This window comes from Diceros bicornis, chromosome 15 (genome assembly GCF_020826845.1).
Source record: "Diceros bicornis minor isolate mBicDic1 chromosome 15, mDicBic1.mat.cur, whole genome shotgun sequence".
Lineage (NCBI taxonomy): Eukaryota > Metazoa > Chordata > Mammalia > Perissodactyla > Rhinocerotidae > Diceros > Diceros bicornis.
In genome coordinates this window covers 51,974,966-51,990,884 of record NC_080754.1, presented here as the reverse complement: position 1 = coordinate 51,990,884, position 15,919 = coordinate 51,974,966, and the positions used below count along the sequence as shown (strand labels likewise).

Sequence of the window (15,919 nt, the reverse complement as noted above, 5' to 3'; positions counted from 1 at the left end):
ATCAATGTAAATTTGAGAGGGTTGATCATTTTCCTAAATGATTTTCTCTGGCATTAAAGCTACACAAAGAAGAGCTAATTACTCAACTACCCAACCCTGGCTCCTTGAAATGACGATGCAATAGTTATTCCACTTAGAAACCCCACAGTAATATTGTAGTGTAATAAGTTAATTTGACCACGTTCAGGTGGCACTTGCTATGAAAAAATAGCCAATAAGGAATCAATCTTCCCCATTCTTATTTACTGTGGCTGAATTACTGGCAAAACTGTTGCAAATCCTGGCTTTACAACCTCCTTTTATTAAGTTTGCTAATAGATATACAATATATATAGCTTTCAGAGGGCCAAATTGGTTCCAGACACGTGTGGGATGTATCATTATATATGTGGGATATATCATTAAGGAGAGAGAATATGTGTACACACACTTTCAGACATTCTAGGTAGGTCTCATCAAGGAGCAAGATGAACGTTTGGAGAAATAAGTTCTTTTATGTGTCTGGAAGCCCAGATGCACTTATGTTAACCGTAACATAATTACATCCGTAATCCGGATGGCTAGTCCACACAAATTTCCCCCAGATGACTGTTGGAAGGCTGCAAAAGAAAATCAAGCCTGAAACCTCACACCCAAGACGAACGATTGTAATAAAAACCAGGCTTCCTGTGAACAAATGATGTTAAAAACCTCGGTGAGGTTAAGTCAGATTCTCCACTCCTCCAACTTCCTACTATCTTCTGGCCCTTTTGGTATTTAGTTTCTTTATCAGTAAAACAGGGATCATAATGGTACCTCCTTCGGGTTCTTGAGAGGATTAAATAAGTTAATTTAAGTAAAGCCTAGAGAACATAATAAGTGTCTTGGGTGTTCTATTTTTGTTTATATTATCACCTCAATCTAGATACTGTGGATGGTCTAGGAGCCTTCAGCATTGTCAGTAGTTTGTCTTTAGGAAACTGGAGATTTTTATCCTAAAGACTGAACAGGGGGCCAGCCTGGTGGCACGGCAGTTAAGTGGGCACGCTCAGCTTTGGCGGCCCAGGGTTCGCAGGTTCGGATCCCAGGCACACACCAATGCACTGCTTGTCAAGCTGTGGCAGCATCCCATATAAAGTAGAGGAAGATGGGCACGGATGTTAGCTCAGAGCCAATCTTCCTCAGCAAAAAGAGGAGGATTGGCTTCGGACGTTAGCTTAGGGCTAATCTTCCTCACAAAAAAAAAAAAAGACTGAACAGTATTAGATTAATTTAATCTGTATGATGACCAAATGACAAAAATGTTGGTGACAGCTAGTTCTAGACATAATTTAATCAATAATCAATCTTTTCCTTTCTTTAAATAACAGTGAGCAACACCGTCGCAGAGCTCTTTTTGAGGCTAGGCATTGAGTAACAAGGATCTGCACCACTGTTGTGCTGCAAGGAGCAGTAATATTAAGTGTGGGGCTGGAAGCGCACCCCCTCCATCTAGGGACGGGCCTCTGTGCCAGATGAGAGGCCCAGTATGCCAGCAGAAAAGCCCCCATCCTAGAAGGCAAGTCAAAGATGCTACGATCAACCTGGCCATCATCGCGTCATAGTCTTCTCTGCCTTCCCCCTTAGGCTTTGGGTGTATGTGTATGTGTATGTGTGTATTAATAACCAAGGACGTAGTCTTCTGTAATACAATATTAACATCTTAGATTTATAAGACTTATAAATCTAGTAGTGTAAATCTCCCAATTTTTTCTTATTATTCAAGATTGTCTTTTGCAATTCTAGGTCCTTTGCGTTTTCATATAAATTTTAGAATCAGCTTATTAACTGCTACCAAAAAGGAAAAAAAAAAAGTTTGCTGAGATTTTCATTGGGATTGCATTGAAACAATAGATCAGTTTGGAGAGTACTGACATCATTTTGTTGAATGTTCTAATCCTGGACATGATTTATCTTTCCATTTAATTTCTTTCTGGGTTGCAGCTTTAGTTCATTTTGATTAACTGTAATTTCAAAGGTTCTGCTTAGGGATCTAAGACTATGAGAGGACAGGATCTCTCTTCTAGTCCAGCCTGCAACTTTCCCTAAGGCCGCTGAGTCAACCCCAGTCTTAGTGCGGAGAACTGACTCTGCATTTGAGGCTCCTCCAGATTCTAATCCACCATGCTCGCCCACACATGGCCATTACAAGTTTGGCTGGGTTCTCCTTATCCCAGAAGTTTCTTTGCCTATGCTTGTGGAAGGCTTGCTTCTCTAGCTGCCAGTCCCCAAACTTGAAAATGCCACCAGGCGTGAAAGTGCCCACTGGTCTCTACTTGTTTAGGAAGGGCTAGTCCATCTCTGGAACTTAATTCTTTTGGCCTTTGCATCTGCAACTCTCTGGTGGCTTTAAGGAAAAATACAGTATTTTAAAATATTATTTTTCCTAGTGTTTTCTCAGTGTTTATGGTAAGAGCAACGATCTTTCGCAAGCTTCTACATCTTACCTGGAAATAGAATCAAGGCATTTTTAAAAGCTGAAAATAGATAATTTTTTTTCTTGAGTCAACTTTTTAAGAGAAAGAGGAATCTACACTTTAATTCTTCTCCCAACACGAAACACAAAAACTACATTTTATGTTGTATCATGATGTCAAGCACTAAATTTAATCAACTAAATTTTAATTTTTTTCTCTTAAGGATACCAAGTCTGGTGGCAGGTAAACTCTAATTTTCTTTTCTTTCTTTTCACAGTCCATGTTTCAGATTTTGAATCTTTGAACTTACCATCAAAATAATGGCAAATAACATCATAAAATCAGTAGAACATTCATCTAAAATTCATCAGAAAAGTGATCCACAACAGGTCTCTGATAGAACATTTTTCATTGATGCTTCGAATCAGAGCTTGGTTACCATCCCCTCAGAGATCTTAGAATTAAAAGAATTAGAAGAAGTGCATCTGGAAAACAACCAGATGGAAGAAATCCCCGAGGATATTCAGCATTTAAAGAATCTCAGGATCCTCTACCTGAACAAGAACAAGCTGAGGGAGCTGTGCCCCGAGCTGGGGAAGCTGAGCAACCTGGAGGGCCTGGACCTGAGCGACAACCCCCTGCTGTCCTCCTCCCTCCCGGTCCTCAGCGGCATCCGCACGCTGCGCGAGCTCCGCCTCTACCGCACTGACCTAGAGGAGTTCCCCATCGTCATATTGAAACTCCTTCACCACCTCGAGCTGCTCGGACTGGCCGGAAACCGCCTGAAATCTCTGCCCAAAGAAATAGTGAACCAGAACAAACTCAGGGAGATCTACCTGAAGCAAAACCAATTTGAAGTTTTCCCTCCGGAGCTGTGTGTTCTCTCCAACCTGGAGATCATTGACCTGGATGAGAACAAACTAAGTGCCATCCCAGAAGAGATCGGGAACCTGGCGAGTCTGCAGAAGTTCTACGTGGCTTATAACAGCCTTCCCTTCCTACCCGAGTCGCTGGGCCAGTGCAGAAAACTGTCGGTGCTGGATTTATCCCACAACCGGTTCCACTCCATCCCGCGCACCCTCGCCCAGCTTTCGGAGATGACGGAGGTGGCGCTGAGCGGCAACCCCCTGGAGAAGGTGCCGCGCCTGCTCTGCAGGTGGCCCTCGCTGCACCTGCTGTACCTGAGCAACACCAGCCTGCGCGCGCTGCGGCGCTCCTTCCGGAGGCTCGTCAACCTGCGCTGCCTGGATCTCAGCCAGAACCATCTGGAACACTGTCCGTTGCAGATCTGTTCGCTGAAGAACCTGGAAATCCTGGCACTGGATGATAATAAAATATGGCAGGTACTGATTCCCTTCCTGGCTATGTCATTGTGCTCTCACGGGCTTTTTAGGCTCTAAGTTGGTGTGGTTCTGTGTCTAAACATGGGCAAATTCGAACTGACTTTATGGGGGAAGGTCCAGGTTTAACAAGTATATCCAACAAGGTGATCACTTATATTACTTTTTTCCTCCCTAAATAACAATAGGAATCATAAATAGTAGCTAATATTTATTTGCAGTATGTATGTGCTGGTCACAGGGCTGTGTTTTACATGGATTATCTCATTGAATCCTGATGGTGCTCAGGGCAAGCTACCCCAGGAGGCACCACTCTGGTATGCAGATTATTTCGAGCTGAAGACAATAAGGACTCAGAGAACTCAGGAAGAATATTTGAGTTTCCCCTCCCAAACTGCCTAAAGAATTTAAAACAAAAGATCTGTTTCAAGAAGGAGTTATTATCATGATGACTGTAAAGATAATGTACGATAGAGGTTACAATAGGAAAGGCACCAAGCCCCTTTTATCAAAAACTCTGTCTCTCCCTGACCACATTATAGATGACCCTGAGAAGAATTGTCTTCCTGCCCTCTGAAGTCCCAGACCACTACCCACCCCCAACACCTTCCTCGCCTTTAGCTACAATACTTAAGCGGGCAACTTAGACAGAGGGATGAGTTGCTCATCTCTGAGTTTCTCCCATGTATACATTTTATTAAACTTGGTATTCTTTTCTCCTGCTAAACTGTCTTGTTAATTATTTGGCCAGCCATAAGAACCTTAAGGAAAAGGGCAGAGGGAGATTCTCCCTCTCTCCCAACAATCCTTGCAACAACTTTCTGATGTGGGTGATATTATCCTCAACAATATATGAGGAAAATGAGGCACAGGGAGCATCCCTAACTTGTCAAGACCACACACCTGTACATAATAGAGTCAAGTTCCAGCCTGGAGCTGCTGGGCTCCAGGGTCTATGTTCTTAACAAAGACCACCTCCTAACAGGGTTTCCTTAAACGGGGGATTTCTCTGACACATACCACCTTAGGCCTTAATGCTCCATTCATGGGAAAATTCAACAGATTTGTCTCTAGAGAAACTTTCCCACCTGTGTGCAGGGTGGCATGTTCAAAAATGTTCATCATGATGTTGTTGATAATCGTGAAGTATGGGAGACAATCTAAATGTGAGTCGGTAGAGGAATGCGCAGATAAATCTTGCACATATTTGTAAAATGGAATACTCTATCTGTGCCAAGGTGGATAGATCTCAAAATTGTGATGTTTAGGGCCAGCCCTGGTGGCCTAGTAGTTAAGTTCAGTGCACTCTGCTTCAGCAGCCCAACCTGGACGCAGACCTACACCACTCGTCTATCAGTGGCCGTGCTGTGGTGGCGGCTCACATACAAAATAGAGGAAGATTGGCAACAGATGTTATCTCAGGGCAAATCTTCCTCAGCAAAAAAAAAAAAAAAAAAGTGTGATGTTTATTAAAAAGTAAAACACCAAATTGCAGAAACTTTTAATCACACAAAACTACATATACACACACAACACACATATTTTATGGATATTTATATACCTAATAAAAGTATAAAAATATGTACTGGAAAAAAACTCGCTAAATTCCTAATCATGGCTGCCCCTGGGAAGAGGGAGGAGGTGAAGGAAATGAGGAAAGGATCATCGGGGAGCTCAGCTTTAACTGCAGTGTGTCATTTTGTTTATTAACGAAAGATTTGGGCAATGGGTACACTCATGTTTGTTTCTTTACTATTTTTTAACATTTGAAAATTAAAAAGAGCAGAGTTCGGTTAAAAACAAAAGACAACTGTAAAGGGAGAGAAAAGGAGATTTGGAAATCAACAACTGTAACCAAATAAAAGGTCTTTTTCCTGGCCACGCACACCAGTCTCTTGTTCACCATATGTTATAAAAGTTCTAGGCCTTAAAGGTTTATATTTGTTTTTATCTCTTTTTTTTTTTTATAATTTTTATTTATTTATTTTTTTCCCCCAAAGCCCCAGTAGATAGTCGTATGTCATAGTTGCACATCCTTCTAGTTGATGTATGAGGGACGCAGCCTCAGCATGGCTGGAGAAGTGGTGCGTCAGTGCGCGCCCGGGATCCGAACCCAGGCCGCCAGCAGCGGAGCGCACGCACTTAACCACGAAGCCACGGGGCCGGCCCTGTTTTTATCTCTTACTCAATTTTCAATTTCTAGAACTTTGGGGGGTTTTTTGGTTTTCCTAATTGTTATAGAGTTTTAAAACTATCTTTCAGGAAGTAACCGTTTTGGTGGTAACTTTAAGATTTAGGAAGAGAATCTAGGGTTTAATCTCTGCTTAGGTAACAATCCCCCTTGGAGGGTTTTAGAGGTTCTGTGAGAGGCCCTCTGCCCATCGCCCCAACTATTCCACCGCTGACGTAAGAAATTCATTTTACAGAGGACGAAGTCTGTCATTCTGCAGTTGGAGTGAAAGGCTCAAGATATAAAGTGCCCTTAGGAAGGATAACACATGGACTTAATTCCCACTGAGTCTTAAACAATACCTAATCCTTTCCTGTGAGACATTTTAAGAGATCAGTGTGGAGGAGAGACTCACACACAGATGGCTCCTTAACAAAGATAAGCCTCATCCAGTACCAACTTTTACCACAAGTCAACTGCACTGAAATGTGGTCATGTTCAATTTTGTTATATTGAATATGAAAATCTCTGTATACCATTGCTTAGTATTCTTCAGTTCTTATGATGGTATTTCTGTGTTTTTTGTCTTCCTGTCTCAATTTCCTATAATGCTAATCCCTCCAGTAACCTACCAATGGATTTCTCTCCATAATTACACATGGCCTTTAAGCCAGCTCCTTATCCACCTCCCCACACCCCCTACCCCACGCCCACAAAGATTTACCGGGTGGGTTTCTGGCTCTTGAAGCCTGGCCAGTAGCTTTTTCTTGCCTAGCTGGATGTAAAAATAGCTAACTTTCAGGGGCCAGCCCAGTGGTGTAGTGGTTAAGTTTGTGCACTCTGCTTTGGTGGCCTGGGGTTCACAGGTTCAGATCCCAGGCACAGGCCTATGCACCACTTATCAAGCCATGCTGTGGCAGGCATCCCACATATAAAATAGAGGAAGGTGAGCACAGATGTTAGCTGAGGGCCAATCTTTCTCTGCAAAAAGAGGAGGATTGGCAACAGATGTTAATTCAGGGCTAATCTTCCTCACCAAAAAAATAAATTAAATAAAAAATAGCTGACTTTCAGTTGTATCTAGATGGATTTCATTTGTATGGTACATTTCTATTAAGGGAGAAAACTCAACCTTAAAATGCCCACAGTTCAGTTATAGTGTCAGCAATAATTGTCCTCATCTGATGCTCTGTAGGTTTTCTGTACATCCAGATTTATTTCTACTATACTTTAATATGACTATGAAGGGATTAATGATTGGATCTTGAATATCCTGGGGAAAAAAATCTTTAAACATTCAACGTGCTTTGAAAAAGAAAAGCTAAACCTATGAGCTAAGTAAACAGCAATAAGCATGAAATTACTAGGTTATAATGAAGTGGTGAAATTGAAAAATCTTTTCCCGTTTTTTGAACTGCACTGAATGCAGATGCTTTGTACTGACAGGATCTAAGTGCCTGATAAAGAATTTAGAAATAGCCAAGAAGGAAAACTTAAACATCAGTTTCTCTGGAGATTGACTTCTTCTGATTAAAAAAAGAAAAGTAAATAAAACTGTAAACATTTTATAACATTTTTAGGAAAATGAACCCTCACCCTACATAATAAAGAAAAAAACGTCTGATGGAAGATTCCAGGTGTGTGAGACTTTTACCAATAGGTTATCCCTATAGTGGGATTTCTTTTGACCTATTCACCAATTATTTATCTATTCCGCGCATCTATAGAGAGGTCGGGCTGAACCAAACTCTAGCCATTCTCATGAAAAGTGGGGTGGCAGTTTAGGGAATGGGTGGGAATAAAGCCTGAGGGACCTGTAAGGAGGATTTCCCAGTTAAGAATAAAGCCAGATCAAGGAACAGTGGTTCAGAGGGAGTTAAGCTATTGAGATATATGGCTGGGCTTTTTTTCCTACAAGAAAATAGGCATCTCTGTAACATAATAAATAGGGTGATTGTGTCACTATTTTAAAAATGAAATTTTTCCATGTGGTTCCAGAGAACCAGAAAGAGACCAATAGGTGGACATAATAGTGATGCAGATTTTGGCTTGACAAAAGAAGGCAATATGATTAGAGGTCTCCATCCAAGCTTTTCATTCCAGGAGGTGATGTTTAAATATGGGCTGGATGGCTAGCTATGGAATATATTCATCCACCATATTAGAGGGTTAGAATAGAGGATCTTTTGAAAGCCTTCCAACTCTGAAAGTCTGGGAGTCTGTGAATAATAACTGTATAGGGCACATAAGCCTTGGTGTTCACTGGAGGGCAGAATATCACAAGGTATAATCATAATTGTCTTCATTGTTTGCTTCCAACTTAGGTTTCAACTGAAGTTTCAAAATTGCAAGAGTTAAAGCCTTTTAGGGGAAGAGGTCATGTCACTAAATTGATCAGTTCCAATAACTGAATTAATTATGAATATTATAATTGCAATATTACACTAATAACTTGAGTACTTTTTCTTTCAGTAGTGGCAAGAATTTGCTACAGTTCAAAAATCTGCAATAAAGTAGGTTAAAAATTGTTCCAGTTTAAAGCAGTGCATAAACGTGAAAAGCAGAGAGGCTCGGGGACAAAGTGGAACTCCAGACTTTAGATCTACAAGTATAAATACTAAATATGCAAATATATATGCAAACTTTTCATCAGTAGGAATTGCAAAATTGCTCTCTTTTTTAATAATCTGCCTCAAAACTAAAAGCCCAATTTATTTTCTTACTGTTAAAAATAACCTTGACCTGAAACTTATCTTTTTGGAATACTTTTAGTTACCTTCAGACTTCAGCTCACTTTCAAAACTGAAGATGCTTGGACTAACTGGAAATCAGTTCTTCTCATTTCCGGAAAAGATCCTTTCTTTAGAGTCTTTAGAGAAGTTATACATTGGGCAAGATCAGGGAGCCAAGCTCACTTATATACCAGAATCCATCAGGAAACTACAGGTAAGCCTCCCCAAATGAGCAGGCAAAGAAGTACATGCCCACTGATTCCTTAAGTTGGCTGATATTGAGAAAACACGGCAGTGTCCCCACAGGCTGCACGTGGAATCATCCACACTAGACGTCCAGCTGCAAATAAGCAGTCGTTGTTACACTTAGAGGCTTACTGAACTGTCTTACTAAACAACCCCTGGATCCAATAATTTTTCCATAAAGTTCTTATGAAGCAAACACTAGATTCCCATGCTCTCTTTTCCCTGCATAAATGAGAACCACGTCTAATGGCTTAACTGAAAAATAATTTTATTTTATTTTATTTATTTATTTTTTTTGTGTGAGGAAGATCAGCCCTGAGCTAACGTCCATGCTAATCCTCCTCTTTTTGCTGAGGAAGACCGGCTCTGAGCTAACATCTATTGCCAATCCTCCTCCTTTTTTTTTTTCCCCCCAAAGCCCCAGTAGATAGTTGTATGTCATAGTTGCACATCCTTCTAGTTGCTGTATGTGGGACACGGCCTCAGCATGGCCGGAGCAGTGGTGCGTCAGTGCGCACCCAGGATCCAAACCCGGGCCACCAGTAGCAGAGCGCGCGCACTTAACCGCTAAGCCACGGAGCCAGCCCCAAAATAATTTTATTTTTTGATGATGGTCCTTTGAATAGGTTTTCCTCTTGATCCCAATGCATAATATCCCCATTGAAAGAGCATGGGAACTCACAGGTGATTCTGGTTATTATAATTCATTTATCAATGTAAGGATCATTATGGCATACTCTCATGTTATTCAGAGCCTTAAAGAGCTGTATATAGAGAACAATCATCTGGAGTACCTGCCTGTGTCCTTGGGATCAATGCCTAACCTGGAAATTCTTGATTGCCGCCACAATCTGCTTAAGCAACTTCCAGACGCCATCTGCCAAGCACAAGGTGAGGAATCTTAGTAGATCCACAGCCTAGCAGAGTTTGAGGCCAGCATTTGTCATAATGAAGGCTTCCTTGCTTTTACTAAAGGCCAATCTCACTGTTTAGAGAGCTTAGACCTACCCCATTACCTCCTTGCAGGGCTCACCAGTGTCGTGGGGAAGGCCAAGTGCCTGCTTAGTACAGCTAAGAGCCTCACAAAGGCAGTAAGATTGTTTATTGGAAATTGAAAAGAAAAGTAAATAGCAACTGGTAAAAAACTTAGCATTCATCTGTATAGTCATTACACCACCAACAATACTTTACTGAATACCTACTATATGCCAGAATTTGGAGTTGGGGGTCTTGCAGTAAATTTGCATTAGGTCGCTAAGTCACTTGAATGAAAAAAACTATTGACCCAGAGTGGAGAAATCAGCAAGTGGGAACTTTTGGAGCTACGTGATTGACATGAAAAATCATATATGATTCATATTTAAACACCCAAACATTTTCCACAAGGCTAAACCATTCTTTATTTGTACATCCATCAATCCATTCATCCACTTAACAAGCTTTTGCTGAGCTCCTACTGGGGCCATGTTTTTAAAATTTTTTGGCCATACTATGCTGAATTTTCGGGTTTATAGATATGTTTTCAAACTATGATTATTCTTCTTTAATGAAAGGAGGATGAAGGAATCTAAATGGAAGCTGTTGCCTATCCACAAGACATTCAAATATTAGAGGCTAGAGGTGGGTGTACAGTACTCCTAAGTAGTGCTCCCGACCATATGTTTTCATCCTGGCCTTGGTGCCTGGGAGGAAAATATTCTCAAAATGTTTTAGGGTTTACTATTTTCCTGTGTCTACCACTTATTTACACTGGGTCCAACAACTTTGAGTTGTTATAAAAAAGAGAACTTGGTTTGCCTCATTAAATCTGATGTCTATTGTTATATGGCACAGCAAGAAACAAACATGTCAAAGGGATTGAACTGAGGAAAACACATTTTAATTTTCCTTGTTTTGAAGATAAATCCATCATTTTAAAAAAATTGTTTCAGCTTTGAAAGAATTACTGCTCGAGGACAACTTGCTCACCGACCTTCCAGAGAATTTGGATAGTCTCGTGAATCTAAAGGTTCTGACACTGATGGACAATCCCATGAAAGAACCCCCAAAAGAAGTGTGCACCGAAGGCACTGAGGCAATATGGGCGTACCTTAAGGAAAAAAGAAAAATGAAAATAATGGCAACAAAGGTAAAATCAGCAAAAATTCTGGATAACACATTTACAGTTGCTTTGGAGAGGGGTTAGTGTCAAACACATTGCAGATGATCCTATGGGGCTGCTCTCTGCACATCTATACTTTGTCTTCCTTGAGAGTAGAGACTCTTTTTTTTTTTTTTTTAATTTTTATTTATTTTTTATATTTTTCCCCCAAAGCCCCAGTAGATAGTTGTGTGTCATAGTTGCACATCCTTCTAGTTGCTGTATGTGGGACGCAGCCTCATCGTGGCCGGAGAAGCGGTGCGTCGGTGGGCGCCCGGGATCCGAACGCGGGCCGCCAGCAACGGAGCACGCGCACTTAACCGCTAAGCCACGGGGCCGGCCCAGAGTAGAGACTCTTATTTACTTTTTATCCCCAGGGCTAAGTGAATTTTTGAACATCATCCCAGCATCTTTATCTTTTATGTCTCTTATCTCTTTATCAGATAAGAAGCCAACAAACAGGCAAAAGAAACCAAAACCTCAAATCCCAAAATGATCTAAAATTCTTGGACTATTCACTGGAGTGAAAAGGTTATATTAACAAAGTCAGTAAGATAAGGCTGAAAAATTAGAAATCAAAGCATTTATGGAGCAGAGGTCTCGAGACCAGAGTTCTGCTCTGCCACTAACTAGGATCAAAGGGCTACGAGCCCTGTCACTCTCCCCTTGCCCACCAGGCCCCTGGAGATGTCAGGAAACCCCAGACAGACCAGGGATGTGTCCACTTCAGTCAATGTTCAATATTCTTTATTCAGCTGGTCCAAGCCAGTAGGACCGGCTGCACTAGTCCTCTAGTGTCCCTACTCCCGCGCCTGCTCCTTCTACAATATCACCTTCCACTCAGCAGTCAGGCTGATGCTGTTCAATATAGCATCTCGGATCTTGCTACTCCTCTGCTGAAATCAACGCTTGTCCAGTTTACCTGGAGTAAGAGTTAGTCTTTGGTCTGCAAGATCATCTGTCAATGGCCCTCAATCGTATCAGACTTCACAGCCTCCCTTTTATGATAATTATTACGTGATACCTCCTTTACTCTTCTGAAATTAAACTCATAAATAATGTAACCTACCCCAAACGCATCATTTTAATAAATTAGCATAATGTCCAAGCTGTAACATAAAGGAAAAAGAAAAGTAATTTATATTAAAATACTTATTTAAATATGGATATACTCAAGAACGACTACACTGGAAGAATGACCCTGGGATGAAGAGTCCCATGCTCTAGCAACTGAGCTAGACAGGCGCTTGAAGAATGAAAGTAATACTTTTTGGATATTTCCTAAAAGCATTTTAAAAAACCATGTACCCTCTTGCACATTTTAAAATTGATATTTAAAATTTTTTACCACTAAATTTAAATCATTGCAAAAGATTTACTTGCTAGTGAATTTTATTTTATTTTATTTTTTTTTTTTTTTTTTTTGTGAGGAAGATCAGCCCTGAGCTAACATCCATGCCAATCCTCTTTTTGCTAAGGAAGACCGGCTCTGAGCTAACATCTATTGCCAATCCTCCACTCTTTTTCTCCCCAAAGCCCCAGTAGATAGTTGTACGTCGTAGTTGCACATCCTTCTAGCTGCTGTATGTGGGACACGGCCTCAGCATGGCTGGAGAAGCAGTGCGTTGGTGTGGGCCCGGGATCCAAACCCGGGCCGCCAGTAGTGGAGTACGCGCACTTAACCGCTAAGCCACGGGGCCGGCCCCTCTGGTGAATTTTAAATATTGACATCTTAAAATAGAGCTGTTAGATCAACACTTTAAATGTATCCAATGGAATCTGAATACCATTTTGAGTTGATATGTCGGTCAACATCAATTTACAAAATACTTGAACAAGCTCTTATTTTACAGGCAGAAATTTCATGTCATTTCTTTTTCTTCTTGAACATTCTTGAATTTCCAGAATGCCTCTAGAGGACAATACTGTTCCCCTGGAAGATCACCATCCTAACTGATCTGCTGCTTTCACTCCCCGTCTCGTCTTTCCCATTTTCACTTTACTTCAGTCACAAATGGCATCCTCAGTGTTTTTCCAGGGCCCGAGCATGCTCCTGCCTCAGAGCTACCACTGGCTCCTCCCTCTGCCCAGAGATGCCTCCCCCAGATATGGACAAGACTCCAACCCTCACTTAGTTCAGTCTCTGCTCATATATCCTCATACCTGCTCTTGATCCACCTTATATAAAACAGCGAACTCCCTCCCCCGCATTCATTCATTCAACAAATATTTATTGAGCTTCTACTATGTGCCAGGCACTGTTCTAGGCACTGGAGGACATCAGTGAACAAAGCAGACACATATTTCTGTTCTCATATTTCTTAAAGTCTAGTGGGAGGGGAATAAAAACATGAACTGTAAAACATAAAATTATATACTATGTTAGAAAGTGATAAGTGGTATTGGAAAAAAGTTCAAGCTAAGGGGAACTGAGATTACCAGAAGTAGCATGTGGGTGAGTGTGTTGTGGGGGTTTCAGTTTAAATGAGATGGTCTGGGTAGGCCTCATGGGAAAGATGACTGCCTTAGTTGGCGCAGGCTACCGTAACAATATACCATGCACTAGGTGGCTTAAACAACAGAAATGTATTTTCTCACAGTTCTGGAGGCTAGAAGTCCAGGATCAGTGTGTCAGCATGGTCAGTTTCTGGTGAGGGCTCTCTTCCTGTGTTATGGACTGCTACGTTCTCACTGTGACCTCACATGACAGGAGAGAATGAGCTTTCTGGTGTCTGTTCTTATAAGGGCACTAATCCCATCATGAGGGCCCCACCCTCATGACCTTATCTAAACCTAGTTACCTCCCAAGGCCGTGTTTCCAAACACCATCACATTGGGGCTTATGGCTTCAACATATGAGCTGGTGGGTGAGGATGACACAATTCAGTCCAGAGCAATGACAATTGAACAAATACTTGAAGAAGTGGAGGGGCGAGCCATCTGAATATTGGGAAGAGTGTTCCAGGCAGAGGAAGCAGCGAATGCAAAGCCCTAAACTAGGGCTGTGCCTGGTGTGTCTGAGCAGCGCGGAGGCCCCCATGGCTGGAGCAGAGGGAGCAAAGGGGGAGGTAGTTAAGAAGTCAGGAGGGAGGGGCAGATGAGACAGGGCCTTGTAAGCCATTGTAAGGACTCCAGCTTTTATTTGGAGAGAAATGGGAAGCACTGGAAGGTTCAGAGTGTACTCCTAGAGGAAGGCTGTTCCTGAGTAGGTGGGAGGGAGTAAGATGTCGGGAATAAGGAGCACACACGGTCCAGTAACAAGAGGGAAGGCTGGGTACAGGCACTCCCGGTTCCCCTTACTGTGCACTGTGATCTCCATAGCACCCATCACCATCTGTCACAGTATACATTCATGCGTTCATTGTCTCTTCTCCTCACTGGAACGTAGTTCCACAAAGTCAGTGACATTGGTATTTAACTGCTGTTTCCCGTATGTCTAGTACAGTGCCTGGCACATAAGAGCACTAGATACTTTTTAAAAAATTTGCCTGGATGACTGGCCAATAGAGAAAGAGAGAAAATAAGGTTTAGCGCTCTAATCACATTCCATTCTCCAAAACCTTAAAGCCACTACCGGAACACAGACGCAACCATCTCCAGTCCACAGTGATACCAGCTGATGCTGTTTGGGTTTATCTTGTTTTCAGATTCAGGCATGGTGGCGTGGAGTGATGGTACGGAAGGGACTTGGGATATTTGAAGAACTGGTGAAATTGCAAAAGAAAGGCAAGAATTCTCCAAAAGATAAGAAAGGAAAGAAGGATGTAAAGGGAAAACCTGTAAAGGAGAAGAAGAAATAATTCTATAAATTAATGAATTGACATAACTAACTCTGATGGATTAAGAAGGCAAAATATCTAGGAATTGGATGCCTACCACACTAAAAATATTCAAAGAATTATGGTTATGTATGAAAATAAAGATTCTTACTTTAACTGAAATATTTATGGTTCTTTTTTTGTGTGTGTGAGGAAGATCAGCCCTAAGCCAACATCCGATGCCAATCCTCCTCCCTTTTGCAGAGGAAGATTGGCCCTGAGCTAACATCCCTCCGATCTTCTTCTACTTTATATGGGACGCCGCCACAGCATGGCTTGATAAGCAGTGCTTCCATGCGCACCGGGGATCCAAACCTGCGAACCCTCAGGCCACCGCAGTGCAGCGCGTGCACCTAACCGCTGCGCCACCAGGCCGGCCCCTTAACTGAAATATTTATGGATAAAATGATATCATGCCTAGGGATTGCTTCAGAATAATATCAGGGAGAGGTAAGTGTGGGGGATCCAAATGAAACAAGATCGACCATAAATTGATAATCGTAGAAGCGTATGCTAGGTACATGGAGGTTCAATATACTATCCTGTCTACTTTAAAAACTTTTAATTTTGAAATAATTATAGATCCACAGAAAGTTTCAAAGAAATGTATACAGAGGTCCATGCCCCTTCACCCTCCCGCAGTGTTGACATCTTGTATAACTACAGTACAGCAACAAAACCAGAGAATATACATCGGTGCCATCAACAGAGCTTACTCAGATTCCATCAGTTGTACATGCACTCATCTGTGTGTGTGTGTGTGTGTGTGTGTGTGTGTGTGTGTGTGTGTGTAATTCAATGCAGTTTTGTTACATGTAGCTTCATGTAGCCACCACCACAATCAAGATACAGAATTGTTCCACCACCACAAGTCTCCTTTGTGCTATTCCTTTTAGTCCCACCTACCACCTACCCCTCTCCCAATCCCTAACCTGTTCTCCATCTCTGTAATTTTATTATTTCAAGAATGTCATATAAATGGAATCACATAGTATGTAATCTTTGGGGGATTGGCTTTTTTTGCTCAGCATAATTCAC

The 15,919-nt window shown here is 41.7% G+C and overlaps 1 protein-coding gene across 1 annotated transcript; it reads left to right on the top strand.

The window, feature by feature from the left end:
* Positions 1-2,755: 2,755 nt before the first annotated feature.
* On the top strand, positions 2,756-15,004 carry LRRIQ4 (leucine rich repeats and IQ motif containing 4). Its single transcript, XM_058555591.1, has 5 exons — positions 2,756-3,778; positions 8,718-8,891; positions 9,676-9,814; positions 10,855-11,051; positions 14,711-15,004. The coding sequence occupies exons 1-5, from the start codon at positions 2,756-2,758 to the stop codon at positions 14,861-14,863; spliced, it is 1,686 nt and encodes a 561-aa protein (XP_058411574.1). The 3' UTR covers positions 14,864-15,004.
* The last annotated feature ends 915 nt before the right edge of the window (positions 15,005-15,919 follow it).

Bases quoted from the DNA above. Each gene is read 5' to 3' on its own strand.
- LRRIQ4 (XM_058555591.1), top strand. From the start codon at position 2,756: ATGGCAAATAACATCATAAAATCAGTAGAACATTCATCTAAAATTCAT. The intron at 3,779-8,717 runs GTACTGATTCCC...GAATACTTTTAG, and splicing joins ATGATAATAAAATATGGCAG to TTACCTTCAGACTTCAGCTC. The intron at 11,052-14,710 runs GTAAAATCAGCA...TCTTGTTTTCAG, and splicing joins TGAAAATAATGGCAACAAAG to ATTCAGGCATGGTGGCGTGG.